Below are 18,874 nucleotides of genomic sequence, written 5' to 3' on the forward strand. Positions count from 1 at the left end.
AGAGAGTGTGATAGAATGAGAGGAAGAGAGAGAGAAAGAATGGATTCAAATGTTTTATTTTCATCCACTCACGTCCTTCTATTCCCGTTCATGTCCAAAGGCCATACCATCCCAATTCTCCACCTATCCCGCCTCCTCATCCGCCGTGGCGCCGCCGTAACCGTTATCACAACTCCGGCCAACCAACCCTTCGTCGCCGACTTTCTATCCGGCACCCCCCAAGCTTCCATCGTCGTCCTCCCTTTCCCAAAAAACATCGTCGGAATTCCCCCCGGCGTTGAAAGCACCGACAAACTCCCTTCCATGTCACTCTTCTTTTCATTCGCCGCCGCCGCAAAACAAATGCAAACCCACTTCGAATCATATCTCTCTTCAATCCCCGTCGGCACCATTTCTTTCCTTATCTCCGATGGTTTCCTCCCCTGGACCTTAGAATCATCCTCCAAATTCAAAATCCCACGTTTCTTTTACTACGGTATGTCAAATTACGCTGTAACCGTCAGTCGAGAGGTCTTTATAAATATGAACCAAATAGATGTCAAATCAGAGGACGAACTCTTTTCAGTTCCAAATTTCACTTCTGTTAAGTTAACCCTGAATGATCTCGAGAAGAACGCAAGAGGCTCGGAATTCATACAAGAGTCGATCTCTGCAGCTTCTAGAAGTTACGGTGTGGTCGTTAATAGTTTCTATGAACTCGAGCCTGTCTATTTCAATCACTGGAATCAACATGCAGTCCCGAAAGCTTGGTGCTTGGGACCGTTCTTCCTTGAACATCCGTTAAAGGAAAATGGTCCTAAATCTCCCTGGATGGACTGGCTGGACATGAAGTTAGAAAATGGGGAATCCGTTCTGTATGTAGCATTCGGTTCCCAGGCCGAGATTTCAAGAGAGCAATTCGAGGAAATCCGAATTGGGTTAGAGAAATCGGAGGTGAATTTCTTGTGGGTGGTGAGAGGATTCGAGGATAAGAATGGAGATGGATTCGAAAACAGAGTGAAAAACAGGGGAATGGTTGTGAGGGAATGGGTGGAACAGAGGGATATTCTTGAACACAAGAGTGTGACCGGGTTTTTAAGTCATTGTGGATGGAACTCGGTCATAGAGAGTATATGCGCCAAGGTCCCGATATTGGCATGGCCGATGATGGCCGAGCAGCATCTGAATGCGAGGTTTATAACGGATGAGATCGGAGTTGGGATTAGAGTGGAGACATGTGATGGATCGGTTAGGGGGTTCGTCAAATGGAAAGGGTTGGAGAAGATGGTTAGGGAATTGATGGAAGGGGAGAAAGGAAAGGTGATAAGGAAGAAGGTGGAGGAGGTGGGGGTTGCCGCCATGAAGGCGGTGGCGGACGGCGGTTCATCCTGGCGTGCGTTAAATGAGCTCATCAATGAGATTCATGGAAATAAAATTAACATTTCATGATTTGATTGATGATATTGCGTAATGCGTTTTGTGGTCCTTTCTATTTTGTATTTTTCCTTAAGTTGGGCAGACTTTTATTGAAGTATGGGGGGGAATAATATGTATATTCAAGATCAGATGGTATCTTTGTTGAATGCTAATTGTATTCTAGAATTTTCATTCATACTATTTTAAAACACATTTATTGGTGACAGCGATAATAAAATAATTATATTATTTTGACTACTCATTTTTTACAGTTTTTATTGAATTTGGGAGAATATTTGACAAGTATTTATACCTGATTATAAAATAAAATGTCATTGCTAGTTTTTTAAATTATTCAAATTTCAATATAAAAGAAAATAACCTTTTGTGTAAACTAAAAGACCAAATACAAATTTAAATTTTACATTTCAATTCAATATATATATATATATATTGAAATTATTGACTCAAAAGTAATTAACTTAATATTTAATTATTTTAATATTAGATTTAATCCCTTATATATATTTTTTAATTTAATCTTATGTTTTAATATCCTACTTTTGAGGATTTAATTTTTTTTCAAAGAACTTAATTATTTAAAAGGAACCGAATGGTGATGATTTTGAGATTTGAGAAGGGATGACTTCTTAAAAAAAAAAACTTAACGGATTAATATATAATAATAAAATAAATAATAATTTAAAATAATTGAGTTATTTAAATATCTCAAATCAAACAAGACATTAGTTTTATTTTGTCCTTAAATAAGTCATTATTATAGTTAAAGTTTGTTTGATGTTTTGTTAATTGAGAATTTTTTTTGAATTTTATTAAAATAATTGTTGAATAAAAAAGAAATTTTATTTAAGTTTTTAATTTGTTGAATTATTTTTTTTTTCATTGATTTGTTGCTTGAAATGATATATGATAAAATGTTTAGGTAAAAATTCACATCAAACAAGTTCCAATTGTATTAAATCTTACCAAAGAGATTAAATATCATAAGTTCATAAAAATACTAAACAATTGATCCTCATTTTGTTGTGTATGTTTTCATTAAAATAAAGATAAGAACTTGCAATGAATTGTAAAAAGTAAACTTACACGTAAACTCATAAAGTAGTAAGTACTCAAACAAAACTCTTGCTGTGAATAATTGTCAAAGAATCACTTAAAATGCCACCACTATTTATAAGGCAACTACAATCCTTGGAACAACCTCAAATCCCAATCATTTTAAACCTCTCTTGTGGTATTTACAAGTAATCAAACAACCAATCAAGGGAGGGGATGAAAAATCCATATCTTCTTTACTCAGTAACAATAAAACCAAATATGTTCTTCATACAGCAGCTACTGCTGGAACCCGTTCACTGGATTGACGACGACCTTCCTGCCCCCCAATATTCGTTGTTGCTCTGAGAACTGCCTGCGCATTTAAAGCGGACAGTTTTGACTGACAGAATATCTCCCAAGAATTTTTTTCAGATGATTCAACGACAGCAGCATCTTCTGCCTCCTGACATTTCTCGTACGCTGATTGAAGTTCTACAAGAAGAGTCCGGGCAGCCTCCCTTGACTCAGGAAGCTGGTCACTCAGCTGGGCAGCTGCTATCTCCACCAATTTGTCCATCCCAAAAGCTTTTATCCCTTCATTGCCCTGTTGTGGGAAATGTCTTTAGTAAATGGAAGAAACTATGTGTTCTTGTTCAATTGAAAATATTAATCATGATGATCCAGAAGTATATCTAGAAATAGGACATTATCTGAATTCTTACTAGGCGTGGGACACTTCGACAAAAGCACAATGAAGCTTTGGCTCGAATTCGAGGATTCCGGTTCTTCAGATATGGTTGCAACTTTGGTAACAGTAATGCTGGAGAAAGCCAAGTAGTCATGGCTATTAAAGCTCTCTCAGCTGCTTCGCATACAAATCTCTTGTCTTGTGAAGACTTGAGAAGAAGTTGAAGAAGCTATACATGATAGAATAAATGAGTTTTAAGGAGGTTGAATTTAATAGATCACATATTAGTATACTTCTTACCATTGGGTCAAGTTCATCAATTAGCTGATCATTGTATGCAATGAATATATCAGCAGATGTCATTATGGCAGTCTTACAGACTGCACTTCTTGGATTTTTCAGGGATTTTACAATCAAAGGGATCACTTCTACCCTACAATGGAATTTAAGAGGGGAAGAGCAAACATGAGTAACAAAAAATGAGAAAATAACTTATGACTGAAAAACGAAGACTTACAACATGCCAACTAGCATCTCCTTGTGATATATAGACAAACGGCGAACATCATTTAGAGCCTCACAAACCAAAATCCACTCTTTTGAACGTAGACCTTCTACAAATGTCTGCATGATAATTAATAATGATTATTATTTTTGGGTAAGTATCATATCAATACATCGATAAGCTAGAAGTTGGTAAACAAGATTAGTGAAACAATTTTACTAGCAAATCAAGTCTATAAAGAAAAAGTATATTTCTATTTGTTCATACCTTAAGACTCATTTCTACGTTATCCACGTCAGTAAGGTTCTCTGAATCAATGTACTCAACCTCTGAGTTTCCTCCTTCAACCCCTGGATTAAGACTTGGGTTGCCATTCGTGAGATCTGCAACAATGGAATCATTCTCTATTTTGTGCTTTTCTTCAAGTTTTGTGTGTCCTACATCAGTATCAACAAGGTCTTTGACCTTGAGGCTTTCACATTTTCCATTAGGATCCAGATGCCCATTCAGATCACCAGGAGCTTCCCCAGACATGATCTGCAGGAAATAAGAACCTGATGTAGATGGCAGATAAACAAAAGTGATTATCATGGACCATGAGTAATCAAGTACATGTATATAGAAAGAGCACAACTGTAAAAGAAGAAAATATTAAAAACTGTATTGAAGTTAGATCAATCAGTTTCATTTACTCATTAATACAGTAAACAAGAAGTTCAAAAGCATTGCATTCTCCTCTATTTCTCAGAAGCTAGGGTGCCACAACTTCAGTAACATTCTCCAAAGAAACTTAAGGTGCATTCTGACAAATACTAATACAGTTTCCACTTCAGAAACTTTGATACAAACATGACAAAGCCCTATGAACACTATAAAACCGAGAAACTAAATCTAATGAGCAAATATAGTACCAGTTCAGTAAGACTGATTCGATTCACATTACAGATGCAGAACTGTATACAATGTTGATGTATTCACTAGATGAACACATGAATATATTGACAAAAGTAACAGGCATACATACGCATAGGAATTTGATCATTCCTTTAAGAAAAAAGTAAGGACTATCAAATACATCTAAGATTTTTCATTGAACACTTCAACCTGGACAGCTAAAACTAGGCTTGAACATGAAATGCAGTAAAATGGAAACGCAAAACTGATCTATACAACCGAAAAGCAGCACGTTAAGTAAATTAGGAAGAGCAAAAGAAAGAGTTATTCATTGAACAGCGAGATCTCATCTTAAAAGACATTAAAGAGTCCAGATCTTCCAGGTCAAACTATATTCTTCGATCATGGAGTCCGCTAGACTATAAATGAAGATAAATAGATTAGAAAACGCGTTTGAAAGAAAGCTTACCAGAGAACGGTAGTGAAGTAGTGATCGGACCGGCAGAAGTCCAGCAAGTTCCTGACGTCTCTGTCTACGATTACAACGTATTCATTCGCAAAAAGTAGAGAGAGAGAGAGAGAAGGAGAGGTTTTGTAAGTAAGTTACCGGCGAAAGGCGACGCCGCTGTTGTTACCAGACTTGGGCCGGCAAGCACGGGTAAAATCCAGGAGATATAAATTCGCAAGATTTTCTAAAATTAATGCCCCTCAATTTTCAAATAATATACGTAATTGCCACTATTACCACCTATTCATGTGTAATTTTTAAATTGCCAAAGAAGATATAGGTCCCCTGATTTTGGCGCCATTTTCAATTCTATACTAGAGATTTCATGTATTTTGGTCCCTAATCTTATCAATACTTGTAATTTATGCATCATTTCTCCTCTTTTTTTAAAAAAAATTATTACATGGAATTTTGGGAAGCTGTAAGGATTCTTGACTTTGGTCTTTTAGTCAAGATTTTGTTAATTACTATAAATAATGTTTAAATGAAAACCTAATTTAAATTATTTATTTTAATAATTTTAATGAATCAAATATGGAAACTCTGTAATGAAGATCATTAAATTGCTAGATTTAGGGGAATAAGAAGTTATTAGCTGGTCAATTTTAAATAATTCTATGTTATAGCCGCCGGCCTTTTAATAAGTCAAGAGATTTCCTTTTTTTGCCTGAATAAATGAAAATTTTATTTGTTATAAAGATGTATATAATAATAAGCTATTAATTGTAATATATATATATATAGTAACATTAATATAACCATATTTAATTTCAGTCTAACTTGGTTTGGTGTTGAATTTCAGCTAAAATTGAATTGAAATTGTTACCAGTATCTCTTTAATCTTAATGTTGTCCTGAATAGAGTAAATGAAAATTTATTGGAATTGTATTGATTCACTTATTAAGGCATAGTTTTTTTTGTGTTAATTTTTTTTTTTTTTTTAAATAGTTCATTATCCAATTTACAATCAAAACAATGGTTGCATCATTTAAAATATTAAATAACAGGGACATTTTAGTCATTTTACATCAAACAAATAATATTTGGAAATAACCTCAGATCTAACCAAGCCTAAATATTATAATATTCAAAATGAATAAAAGATAATTTCATTACAGACTGTGAGATAAGATTTACAGATGGAAGATGTTCATGCAATGCTTGTGACAATAACTTCATTGCTCAAATAAATTACTTCATAACCTTACAACTCAAAAGTTCAATTTTTCCAGTTTGAATTGAATCAAAATGGAAAACTCACTCATTCACTCACAGTCACGTAGATATATCTGCATCTGCATCTACTACTACTTATTATCATTATTATTATTTAAACCAATGGCTCTCTGGTTCGGGTTTTGGTACATAGTTTCTTCATATTCAGGGTCCTCTAGTTCTACGGAAACATAAACAACCTTGAGACTGATCTTGAGGAATCATACCTCCACCCTTGGATGTGTCGATGGCCTCCAACATTGTTACAACCTCGTCCATCTCAGGCCGTCTGTCTGGGTTAGCATCCCAACATCGTTTCATCACGTTTGCAATACCACTTGGACAGCATCGAGGAATATCTGGCCGCAGATTCTGTAGACAGACAGACATCCAGACAAACATAATAATAATAATAATAATATTGCAATTTATGTCATTTCTAGTTAACAAATTCATCCCTATCCCTATTCATATTTTTTATTTACCTGGCGAACAACTGCAGAAGTTACTTCAGAGAAACTGAGATCTGGATATGGCATATCGCAACAATATATCTCCCAAAGACATATACCAAAACTATACACATCGCATTTCCTGTTATACGGGTTGCCATTAAGAACCTGTCCCAGATTGTTATCCAATTTTATTTTAGTTGTTCAGGAAAAAATATAAAAAGAAAACGTCAATTTGGTAATTTTGTTATATACCTCAGGGGCCATATAGCCCAAGGTTCCGGTTTCCCCTGTCATGTCATTAGGGTTTGAAGCCTCCACACGAGCAACTCCAAAGTCGGCTATTTTTAGCACACGGGACTTGTCCAAGAGCATATTTTCTGTCTTGACGTCTCTGTGGACAATCTTCTTCAAGTGAAGATAGCTCAACCTGCGAAATCAACGTTTTAGCATCAAATTCTACTTTCTTTTAAAAAAGAAAATTGTGATTTTAAGAGTACTTCACACCCTCTTGCAAGATCCAGTGCCAGTTGAATGACAACTTTGAAAGCTAACTTTCTTCTTCTGTTTTTAATGAGGAAATTCTTAAGCGCTCCTCCAGGTAGATATTCCACAACTACACAACAAATATTCCTAGGCATGTCAATTTGTCCACTTTCTGTCTGAATGTTAAGATCCGTTGCCCCCATTATAGCCCCTATGAACTGCAATCAATCAAACAAACTGTCAGCAGCAGCTTCATGTCTATGTGACTGAAACAAATGATCATTTGCCCCCGCCCATGATCCAAATTTGTGATTCATTCAACTCTACATTTCACTTCCCACAAAACCACAGAGAGAAAACAGGTATTGTGATAAATACCTTAGTTACATTAGGATGGTCAAGTTTGTGCCAGACAGCAACTTCTTGTGTAAAAGAAGCTCTAAGTGATGATATTTCTGCTTCTGTTCTATGTCCTTCTTCTCCCCAATCAAGAAGTTTAACTGAGCATGAAGATGATATGTCACTTTATAAGTTTGAGACAGCTGTAAATTCAGCTATATCCCGTGATAAACTACTACAGATCTATCTAAATTGATTTTTAAAAAAACCCTAATTAATTAATTAATTAATCAATCAATAGTAGTAAGATTTGTCTAAAAACCCTGAAAAGAAAATAGACCTGCAACGTCAAGGCCATCGTAGAAACCCCGATGAACAGTACCGAAGGTACCGCGAGCAATAACACTCTTGATAATGAGTTTGGAAGGATCGATCTCCCATTCCTGCCTAGAAACAATAGATTCAAGTTGCTGTTGATCGTTGTTCTTCTTCTTTTCCATTGTCCATGCTCTACTAAGATGCCTCTGAAGCTGTTCATCCAAGCTTTTCAGATCTATCTGATCCGCCCTAACAAAACCATCTCCTCCCCCTCCTCCTCCTTCCTTCATCCTTTGAATGTATGTTTGACTTTGAGAGAGCTTATCTCTATTCTCTACTACTAGTAGTAATAATAATAAGATGTAAAAATGGGGAATTATTAAAGAAGGCAACTGTATAGACAGAGAGAGAGAGAGAGAGAGAGTAACTGCCCGATGGGTGTTGAAGATTGCAGAGATTCGGGAAAGTAATCTATCATTCAAAGCAGCCTTCCTTTAAGGATTTGACTCTGCTGTTTTTTCTTTTTCTTTCTTTCTTTCTCGTGAAGGCTGTTTCTCTTTCATACCCATGTGTCCACATGGATCACCATGTCTGTTTCTTTCTTTTGGGAGCCCCACCCTTTTTCATTTAAAGCACCCCCTCTCTCTCTCTCTCTCTTTCCCACACGGTCATCGTACCTTCTCAAAACATTTACCTGCCTGCAAGAAAAAAAAACCATGTTACTTCCCAACTACCCGCATCCAGCTTCTACTTTTGTTTTGTTTTATTTTATTAATTCACATCATTAATTAACTCTTTCTTTAGAGGTTAGTATTTTAATATAAATATAATAATATTTTAAAAATAAAATATAAAAGTTGAGATAAAATATAATTAAAGTTTTTATAGGCTAATATAAAAATAGTATAAAAAAACTATCCTTCTTCTTCTTCTTCTTCATGTGATGATGATCTATTGAAGGTTGGACTGCTCTTGCAAAGACTAATGCTTTCGAGTAATGAATTGCTAGCTAGCTAATCTATTAGCTCCGTGTAAACCAGTGCATGCAACCTCACCAGCCACGTATAAACCAATCACATTCGTCTCTCCTTCTAGACCGGCCCTGACTCCACCGCACATGTAATGGTTGCGGCTGGAACTACTGGAATTGGTTGCCTGCCGGGTTATATCCAGGCCATACTTTGAGGCACTCGGCAGCTATGTTGGGAAAATGACTCAGTATTTCTTCTTTGATGGATTTATGGCATATGTCTAGAAGCACATATTTCTCATTGCGTTTCTTCAGCAATGCTTCTGGCGACCACGTCTCTAGGAGCAAGTTCTGCTCTCTCGTCGTATAAAGGCATGAATGAATCTTTCCATGGCTAAGTTATAGATACAGGATGCCTCCATCGCCTCTAACAGCTTCTGTAATTAGAAATGCATTCTCCCTAATCTTTGTTGGCTTAATGGGAAGACCTTCGTCAGCTAAGGCTGTGGGATGGAACTGAACAAATCTGCCAACAAATTTAACACCAACCAAAATAAAGCATTTTTGGATTTCTTAACAACATAATTGATTCCATAGTTTTCAAAATGACAGTTAAAGAGGTGAAGTTACTTACTCCATATTTGATATCACAGCTTGAGCTCGATGAGCCATAGCCATCCCGTCACCTGTAGCTATCTACAATATTGAATTGAAATGGAGTTCAAAAGACTGGGACATCTTGACCTACATACTGGATGATCACTGATGAAAACTTGAATCAGGAGACAAGCACAGCAATAACCATGATGGTTTCTGATTTTTTTTTTATTTCAGTTGGAAGTGGGTTATGATCCGGATCAAGATCCTAAAAATTATACGTTTGTTATGTTTGTTCACGCCTTTCTAGCATTCCAATCAGCTGTTTCCAAAACACAAGTATCAAATTTATCTCAAGTGTGAGGATCACCTTGGAATATTTTTATAAATGTCTGACAGAAAGAGCAATAATCCTGCAAAGCAAGATAACTTTAAGAATACCAGAGGATTGGTAGTTGTTGGATAAATATGACCTGCCCCACCTGATGCAAGCAAAGTAACCTTTGAGATAAACCGTACAACCTACATGTTTGACATGAAGAAACCAGCAACTTGACCTCAAGAATGGTAATGAGTTTCTGCATTGGATCATTTTAAATAACATGGGGAAATTCTAAGAAGTTACCTCCTGAGTTTCAGTGCTCAAAGTGTCTACACCATGACAAACAGTGTCTGAACCATCCTGCAGTGGCAGCATTATTTATTCATATCAAACTAAGAGCTCGAAATTGCCAGATAAAGAGATCCACAACCTTGTAGAGGGGGATAGGAGTTAACTGGACCAAATTGGAATAGCTTTTTATTAGAATTGGACCTGAGATGTCAGCAAATCTATTGCAAAATGGTGCTGGAAAACATGAATATTCGAATCATTGACAACTGCCTCTAATAATACTCTCTCGATTTCTCTTCCCGTCATATCAGCAGCATGGACAATCCTGCAATGAGAGTGTCCCCCTCCCTTGCCAGATGCAAGTTTCCATCATCTCCATGGTCAAAAGATGCACCCATCGCAATCAATTCTCTAATCCTGTCTGGCCCTTCAGTGCACACAACCTGAACAATAATTCAAATTCACATTTGTCACTTTGCCAACCATTACACTACTTAGAATGCAAGAAAATCAAAGTTGTCAAATTTCAGAGGAGATGAAGAAGAAGATTCAAAATGATATTATTGATTAGATAACAAGTATTACAATGTGTCATTTATATAGGAGTTTTATGGTAAAATCTAATTAACTGCAGTAGTCGGTAATTTTAACAAATGATAAACTGCTAAAGTTACAGGAGAAAGAATAAACCGATATACACTTCCTCAATTCTTTAGACAATAGTTTTTTTTTTCTTTGAAGGAAGCTAGAACAACATCCCACTAAAATGCTAGCTAAATCAAGGTGTTCCTAGTAAGAATTGAACTTTAGACCTAATTCTCCTCTTATCACTTTAAGAGCCATGTGTATGGATGACAAACACTTAATACAGGGTATTCATGTAGAATCAGTACTTACTCTGACAGTCTCCTCATCACAAAGATAAGCCCCTGCTACAATGGTGTCCCTCATGTGATTCTCCACTGAATCAGTAGGGCACAAAACAGCACTTACACCACCCTGGGCATAGTTTGTGTTGCTTTCGTGAGGCTCAGCCTTGGTAATTATTGCAACAGTCCCAAATTTGGCCATTTCAAGAGCATAACGAATACCGGCAACACCACTACCAATCACAGTAAAATCGAAGCACTTCATAGAACTATCTTGTGTGCTAGACGCAGTTACAGTCCTAATGGGATTTTAGTTTACATGAACTGGATGAAGGGATATTTTAAATCTTTGCACATGCGAGAGTATAGGCATGCCATGGGACCTGGCAAAAGGTAAGACATTTTTCTCTTAAACCACATATAATTGCATTCATGTCTCCAAAGCAACAAATAACACAATTCAAGGGACAATTCTTTAGCATGCAAGAGTAACACGTTCCAAGAAGCAAAGTTAACCATTTCAAAGTATGAAATGCCAAGATGATTCTGACAGATGTTTGTAATGTGCCCACAAGTATAAGTCTCAATTTTATAGATTAAGAAATTATAACTAAAACATACCCATTCAATTATGTTGCTGTTGAAATACCATCCTTCATCACTTACCATACGACACCCCTTTGATGTCCTCCCCGAAAAGCTATACGAGAGACCAATGAAGCTTGTTTACAACAATGATTAGTGAAAAGCATCTCCTTGAAGTGCAAGTTGCTGCTGCTGCCTGAGGCTATATATGGTGGTTGCCATCACAACTTTCTGGGAAATGACAGAAGTTAATGAAAGAAAGATACATCAACATTTAGGTCACGTGTTTGTGACATGGTATGAACAATATTTGGAAGTCTCACGTGTAAATATGTGGAGGAGATCTGAAAAGCATCGGAGATATCGCGGTGGAATAAGATTAGAGTAGATAGAGAACAGAAATGTATAAGAAGAATCTTACGGTGTGGCTGGCAATCAGGAGAATGTCGCAAACAAGAGGATGATGAGTGGCCAAGAAGAGAGGATTACTGAGTCTTATGGTGGTTATTGGTACTGGTATGGGACGTCCTTGTCAATATTGATTATTCATAGCGGATTGCTGCAATAATAATTAAATGGAAGACGAAGCCAAACTGAATTTAAGCATTATTCCATTCGCGCCATACCCTTCCCCATTCATCCTTGTCAGCGACCGGCATACATGATCAACAACAATAAACGATGAAAAATAAACTCTAGCAAATTAATTAAGGGTGTAAAAATAATCTTTATCTACAATTCTATGCTGCATTAAAATTTATCTTTGTTTTGCTCGAGGTTAAAAAAAAATTCAATCAAATAATAATTTATCATTTACAAATATAGCCAAAATAGTGAACAAAATTATTAGAATATATATTTTATTTTTTAATAAAGAAGAACTAGAATCACACCTCACAATCATAATCTCCCGCTTAAACTCAAAGAACTTTCAAGTGGAATCGAATTTGTAATATTTCGATCTCTTAAATCGATAATTACTATAATATAAGGACAATATGATCTCTTTTGCTGCAAATAAGGAGATAAATATGGATTCGAGAAATAATTATTAACAAAATTGGAGAGGATAAACAACAAACAACTAACCAAAAATTACGATTATTGTTCGAATTATATATATTAGATATGACAAATCTAATTTGACTAAATAGATTATCGTACCGAAAAAACACCATACTAACTTTAAATTTGAACGTTATTCGAGTAAGATATTTTTCAACTATTTTAAATTATTTTTTAAAGAGATAAAATATAACTTTACATATTATGGGGACATGAAATATAGTTCCTTCATTATTATTTTATTATATATATATATATATATATATATATATATATATTATATTATATTTTGTGTGGTAGGAGATTGATTATAATATCTCATTTTTAATGTTTAAAATAATAATTAAAATAAATAAATAAATAAAATATTGAAAATAGTTGATACTTCACAAAGTCATGATTTTCAGGCGTTCTAAGAATTATTAACTATCTTTAAGTGATTATTAGTGTTTATTTATTTAAAAAAGATAAAAAAAAAATTAAATAGTGTTAATTTTTAGTAGAGTTACCTCTAAAGTTTTGTTTCATGAATTATTTAAAAAGTAACGCTCGGTGGTGATTTTTTTTTAGTAAAAATTATTTAAAATGTATATAATATAATGATAAAATAATAATTTAAAATAAATATTATTTTAATATTTTAATTAATAAATGGTGATGAATTAAATGATATTTAATTAGCTTGTGTTATTTAAATAAGTTTGAAGAGATTTAATATTTTTTAATTTTTATTTATAAATAAATATTAAATTTGTTAACGTTAAATTAAGACTATATAAATGGAGCATGGAGGGATTTCTTCAATTAAATAAAGTTTTAATTTTGTTAAAATTTTGAGTTGGCATTTGAAGGTTAGTAATGTGTATCATGCAGGTTAGTTATTTTAAATATTATAATTAACTAGGAAGATCCTACGATGCATATGGATAAAATTATATTGTTATAACATTCAGCGTTCATTAAACTTAGTGTTAAATTTAAAATATAAATTGTTATTAGTCTAATTGGTTAAAGAGTTGTACTTGTTTGGTTAGGTTGCGAGTTTGAAACATACCTATATAATTTTTTATTTTATTTTTAACCGTTTTAAGTTTATGGACGGGTTAACCCAAAATCCGACCCAAGTATCAATTTACTCTCACATATATATCCAAATTAATCACAGTTCTCGACCCGACAATTTGGTTAGTTAAAAATGTTTCGCGTTCATCAAATTTGGTGTTGAATTTTAAATATAAAGTGTTATTAGCCTAGTTGGTTAAAGAGTTGTATTTGTCTTGTTATGTTGCGAGTTCGAAACATATCTATAGAATTTTTAATTTTATTTTTAACCGTTTTAAGATTATGGGCGGGTCAACCCAGAATTCGACCCAAGTATCCATTACTCTCACATATATATCCAAATTAACCACAGCTCTCGACCCGGCAATCCGGACACTTTCAAAATTAAGCATCATTATATATATAGAGAGAGATTAGTTAGTTAAAAATGTCCCGCGTTTATCAAATTTAGTGTTGAATTTAAAATATAAAGTGTTATTAGTTTAGTTGGTTAGAAAGTTGAATATATTTTATTAGGTTGCGAGTTCGAAACATACCTATAAGATTTTTAATTTTATTTTTAACCGTTTTAAGTTTATGAGCAGGTCAACCCCGAATTCAACTCAAGTATCCATTTACTCTCATATATATATCCAAATTATCCACAGCTCTCGATCCGGCAATCCGGACACTTTCAAAATTAAGCATCATTATATATATATAGATTAGTTAGTTAAAAATGTCCCGCGTTTATCAAATTTAGTGTTGAATTTAAAATATAAAGTGTTATTAGTTTAGTTGGTTAGAAAGTTGAATATATTTTATTAGTTGCGAGTTCGAAACATACCTATAAGATTTTTAATTTTATTTTTAACCGTTTTAAGTTTATGAGCAGGTCAACCCCGAATTCAACTCAAGTATCCATTTACTCTCACATATATATCCAAATTAACCACATCTCTCGACCCGGTAATCCGGACACTTTCAAAATTAAGCATCATTTTATATATATATATATATATTAGTTATTTAAAAATGTCCCGCGTTCATAAAATTTGGTGTTGAATTTAAAATATAAAGTGTTATTAGCATAATTGGTTAAGGAATTGTACTTGTTTTGTTAGGTTGCGAGTTCGAAACATACCTATAGGATTTTTTATTTTATTTTTAACCGTTTTAAGTTTATGAGCGGGTCAACCTATAATTCGACCCAAGTATCCATTTACTCTCACATATATATCCAAATTACCCACAGCGACCCGGCAATCCGGACACTTTCAAAATTAAGCATCATTATGTATATATATATATTAGTTAGTTAAAAATATTTTGCGTAATCAAATTTGGTGTTAAATTTAAAATATAAAGTGTTATTAGCCTAGTTAGTTAAAAAGTTGTACTTATTTTGTGATGTTGCGAGTTTGAAACATATCTATAGGATTTTTAATTTTATGTTTAACCGTTTTAAGTTTATGGGCGGGTTAACCCAGAATCCGACCCAAGTATTGATTTACTCTCACATATATATCCAAATTAACCACAGCTCTCGACCTGACAATCCAGACACTTTCAAAATTAAGCATCATTATATATATATATATATATATATATATATATTAGTTAGTTAAAAATGTTTTGCGTTTATCAAATTTGATGTTTAATTTAAAATGTAAAGTGTTAGATTTTATGTTTAACCGTTTTAAGTTTATGGACAGGTCAACCCAGAATCCGACCTAAGTATTAATTTATTCTCACATATATATTCAAATTAACCAAATCTCTCGACCTGACAATCCGGACACTTTCAAAATTAAATATCTAGAGACATGTGAAATAAAATAATTATTAATTTTTAAAATGTTAAGTTAGTCAACTCAAGTTGCTTTGCAAATTGCAATGGTCTAATGAACTCGAACGGATTGGCTTAAAATTCAGCCAATTGGGCTAGTTTTTGAGTTTTTTTTTTTTTTTCAAATAATCAATTAAAAGAAAAACTTGTTATTAAATTATTATGATCAAAATACTCCAAATTAAATGTCTTTCTACTAATATTAACTTTATTAATATAAAATAAAATATTTAAGTTGATGGTAAGTTTGATATATATTTAAATTGATAAAATAATTTATTAGATATAATAGTTGAGTTTTGAAATAAAAACTTGATTTTATCTCAATAACCAAAGATCAATAATTCATTTTTCACCAAATATTTCAAATGATTTTGAAACTTATAAAGATTTATTTGCATTTTATTTTAATACCTATCTGTCTTTTTTTTATTCTGCAAATTTTAACTCTTTTTGACATTTCAACTAAATGTGGCTGTTTTCTATTTGGCAACATCAATACCTGCTTGGGCACTGACTGACCAATATTTATTTTGTCTATTTATTTAAAATATCATACATTAAAATATAATAAAAATTCTTTATTTTTACCATTAAACCTTTTTGTGTTGTATTTTTAAAAAAAAAAATGTAATAAAAATAATTTAGACTTAAGAGAATAACAGTAATTTGACCATTCAAAAAAGAAAAGAAAGTGAGTAAATAAACTTAAAATTACTTTTAAAAATTATTTGGTATTAATTTTGAATTTTTTTTTGTTGATAAAAAGGTACTTAAATGATATTAATTTATAATTATAAAATATATAAAATTAAAATAAAGAGTATTTTTTAATGAATTAAGTATAAGTATAGGGGATTTGGTTTGATCGGTTTGTACACCAAAATGCATAATCCCACTGTCGGTATGAGATTCAAATCATCGATTTCAATTTGTTGATAGGTTTAGTCGGTTCAATCATTTTTAATATTCGTTCGCAAAAAATATATTTTAAAATAATACAATTACGCATTGTTTGAACAAAATTATATCAAATATATATATACTTTGAAAAACAAATAATAAATATATATTATATTTCAATTATTGAAAATGTAATTATTAAAAAACAATTATCTATTATAAATTTTAACATACATATATATATTATTTTAACCATGATTGGTCTATAGGATGGTTTGACCGCCCCTAAACCGAACTATTTGAATTTGGTTTAGACATTTCACAAGTAGTAGGCTATATTGTCTATTAATTTCATTTATGTGGAATATAATTAAGTGATATAATTGATAAAAAAAAAATTATATTTAATTATATATATATATATATTTTAAATCATATACAGAACATATATATAATATATATTTTTTATTTAATATATCATGTTTCCACCTCAATAATTTGTTTTTAGTTATTTTCACTTTTGTTGATATAAATTAGTTTTAAATCATTGAATTATTTTATATAACTAAATTAGCAGAAAGATTGTTTTGGGCCCAATATGTGTACTAAAATGTCTTTAGCCTGGAGAGTTTGATGGGCTTAAGTCTTAACTAATATTTTTTACTGGGTTGCTGTCTTCTCTAACCCATTAGTTTGCTAGGTAAGTCTGAATAGATATTAAATTTATATAAATAAAAAATGGGTTGTTGACTTTTAGGGTTTGAGTAGAAAAGCTCAGTTTGAATTTTTTTTAAAAATGTTATTAAATATTTAAAATATTTTTAATACATTATATCATTAAACGACTCTACAGAAAACACACATGAAGTTGGAGCCAAAACTGAGTTTGAATTTTAAATGAAAAACATTATTAAATGATTTTAATACATATATCACTAAATCAATATTAGAATCTCATAGTTTGATAATAAATAAACATTCCAAATAAAATTATAAATATTTTTAAATTTAGCCTCAAATCCAACTCTAGCATGTTTAATTTAATAATCATTTTTTCTCAACAAACAAAAAAAAACATAATTTTTTAGGCTTTTGAATCTATTTAAATGAATTCTCTCAACCAACTTAACAACCAGATTTGAATCTTTTGACCAAATTAAGTAGGTGCATTCATATATTCATATTGAACTCACATATTGAGCATTTATTTTCCCCTTATTAGCACTACAAGAGAAAATTATACAATTCTAAAAAATCATTCACCCACCATTTTTCAACAAAGTAATGGCATTTTCCTATAAAATATTTGACAACAAAACAATAGTTGGGAGAAGTTTCTTTGGTACCAAAAAATTTTTAGACAATAATGATTTTCAGATAATAAATTTTCCACCGATCATCGATTTGCAATTAGTTTCAACTATTCATTACAAGATGAAATTTTCAATTCTTCCCTTATAACTTATTTTATAAGGGAATTCCATATTTTGAAATTGTATTTTACACTTATATTATGTTGCAGAGTTAAGTCGTTCATAATTTGTCGAATTAATTTGAGTTGAATATAAATTATTAATTAAGTATTTTGAAATAAAAATATCAAATATATTTAATTTAAATAAAATTTTAAATTAAGTATTCTGAAAATATTTATTGTTATCAACATAAATCCAAAAATCACTTGAAAAAAAAAATTAGTATTCATCACACGTACACATTGATCTAGTGAAGGAACATGATATACTTTATTTTTTCTTTAAAGTGAAAATTTTATACTACAATTCTCTATAATGAAATCATTTAATTAAATGAAGAAATGAAGTTCAAGTTTTGTTAGTTTGATGACATATTTGAACATCTTATTCAAGTTTAAGGGTACATATGAACATTTGACCAATAGATTCAATTTCCAAGGAAACAAATATTATTTTTGTATCCAACATACTACTACCATAAGATATATATTATTGTTTGACATTAAGAGAGTGACATCATACTCTAAATTGACCGAGTATAGAAAGCCAAGGCCCACATGTCCAATACATTTTGACCTACAAAATGTCTCAATATTTTCATCCATATCATATTCTTTTTTAGTAACGGCTTTCTTTCGTTTTATTAACATCGAACCATTAATTTAGAAAGACGTGTCCGACACGGAAACTCGAAGATATAATCTCATTTAAATTTAATGAGTTTAGATGTTAGTCAACGAATAATAACATTTTAGACAATTGAGGTCGATGATGTTCCGAAATATAATATGATTCTAATGATAAATTTTTATTAGATTTTATGATAATGATAATGTTATTCATTCAAGTGTTTTGGAGGTCAATTTTGCCCCCATACATTAATATTAAAGAACACCACCTAACCTATAACTTTTAACCTATATTTAATTTAATAATTGTGTAAATATCATAAATTGTCAGAGACCGAATATATAAGGTATTTAGGTTTTTTAATTATTTTTTTTTGTAATTCATTTATTTATTTTTATATATATAATATTGCTTTGAT

The 18,874-nt window shown here is 32.0% G+C and overlaps 4 protein-coding genes across 6 annotated transcripts; 1 reads left to right on the top strand and 3 right to left on the bottom strand.

The window, feature by feature from the left end:
- LOC124927685 (UDP-glycosyltransferase 90A1-like) lies at positions 1-1,617 on the top strand. Its single transcript, XM_047468140.1, has one exon. It carries the CDS (start codon positions 16-18, stop codon positions 1,426-1,428), a length of 1,413 nt encoding a protein of 470 aa, XP_047324096.1. The 5' UTR covers positions 1-15; the 3' UTR covers positions 1,429-1,617.
- An 893-nt stretch (positions 1,618-2,510) lies between these two features.
- Positions 2,511-5,210, bottom strand: LOC124927688. Of its 3 annotated transcripts, none has more exons than XM_047468143.1 (7): positions 5,149-5,210; positions 5,011-5,074; positions 3,915-4,201; positions 3,660-3,766; positions 3,443-3,575; positions 3,177-3,371; positions 2,511-3,058 (listed from the first exon to the last, which is right to left on the bottom strand). In XM_047468143.1, exons 3-7 carry the CDS (start codon positions 4,179-4,181, stop codon positions 2,741-2,743), a joined length of 1,020 nt encoding a protein of 339 aa, XP_047324099.1. In that variant the 5' UTR covers positions 4,182-4,201; positions 5,011-5,074; positions 5,149-5,210; the 3' UTR covers positions 2,511-2,740. The 3 variants fall into 3 exon arrangements, with proteins under 3 accessions (XP_047324099.1, XP_047324100.1, XP_047324098.1); XM_047468144.1 differs by having other exon boundaries at positions 3,915-4,184; positions 5,149-5,154; XM_047468142.1 differs by having other exon boundaries at positions 5,011-5,189.
- Positions 5,211-6,131: 921 nt separating this feature from the next.
- Positions 6,132-8,298, bottom strand: LOC124927687 (serine/threonine-protein kinase STY13-like). Its single transcript, XM_047468141.1, has 6 exons — positions 7,882-8,298; positions 7,581-7,702; positions 7,224-7,420; positions 6,972-7,146; positions 6,750-6,884; positions 6,132-6,636 (listed from the first exon to the last, which is right to left on the bottom strand). The coding sequence occupies exons 1-6, from the start codon at positions 8,147-8,149 to the stop codon at positions 6,430-6,432; spliced, it is 1,104 nt and encodes a 367-aa protein (XP_047324097.1). The 5' UTR covers positions 8,150-8,298; the 3' UTR covers positions 6,132-6,429.
- A 480-nt stretch (positions 8,299-8,778) lies between these two features.
- On the bottom strand, positions 8,779-12,031 carry LOC124925129 (L-aspartate oxidase, chloroplastic-like; the record flags this gene model as incomplete). Its single annotated transcript, XM_047465099.1, is given in 13 exon segments — positions 8,779-8,850; positions 8,853-9,041; positions 9,043-9,145; positions 9,147-9,208; positions 9,210-9,233; positions 9,235-9,355; positions 9,464-9,525; positions 9,868-9,948; positions 10,052-10,108; positions 10,241-10,386; positions 10,389-10,482; positions 10,937-11,291; positions 11,530-12,031. Coding segments are annotated over 12 exon segments (1,248 nt in total), but the record flags the coding sequence as incomplete, so codon positions are not given.
- Between the last annotated feature and the right edge of the window lie 6,843 nt (positions 12,032-18,874).

Source organism: Impatiens glandulifera, chromosome 2 (assembly GCF_907164915.1).
Source record: "Impatiens glandulifera chromosome 2, dImpGla2.1, whole genome shotgun sequence".
Taxonomy (NCBI): Eukaryota; Viridiplantae; Streptophyta; class Magnoliopsida; order Ericales; family Balsaminaceae; genus Impatiens; species Impatiens glandulifera.

Coding starts and splice junctions, on each gene's coding strand:
- LOC124927685 (XM_047468140.1), top strand. CDS start 16: ATGAGAGGAAGAGAGAGAGAAAGAATGGATTCAAATGTTTTATTTTCA.
- LOC124927688 (XM_047468143.1), bottom strand. CDS start 4,181: ATGTCTGGGGAAGCTCCTGGTGATCTGAATGGGCATCTGGATCCTAAT. Junction 3,767..3,914: donor ACGTAGAAATGAGTCTTAAG/GTATGAACAAAT, acceptor ATTATCATGCAG/ACATTTGTAGAAGGTCTACG. Junction 3,576..3,659: donor GAGATGCTAGTTGGCATGTT/GTAAGTCTTCGT, acceptor ATTCCATTGTAG/GGTAGAAGTGATCCCTTTGA.
- LOC124927687 (XM_047468141.1), bottom strand. CDS start 8,149: ATGAAGGAAGGAGGAGGAGGGGGAGGAGATGGTTTTGTTAGGGCGGAT. Junction 7,703..7,881: donor CGATGGCCTTGACGTTGCAG/GTCTATTTTCTT, acceptor CTTCATGCTCAG/TTAAACTTCTTGATTGGGGA. Junction 6,637..6,749: donor CTTCTGCAGTTGTTCGCCAG/GTAAATAAAAAA, acceptor GTCTGTCTACAG/AATCTGCGGCCAGATATTCC.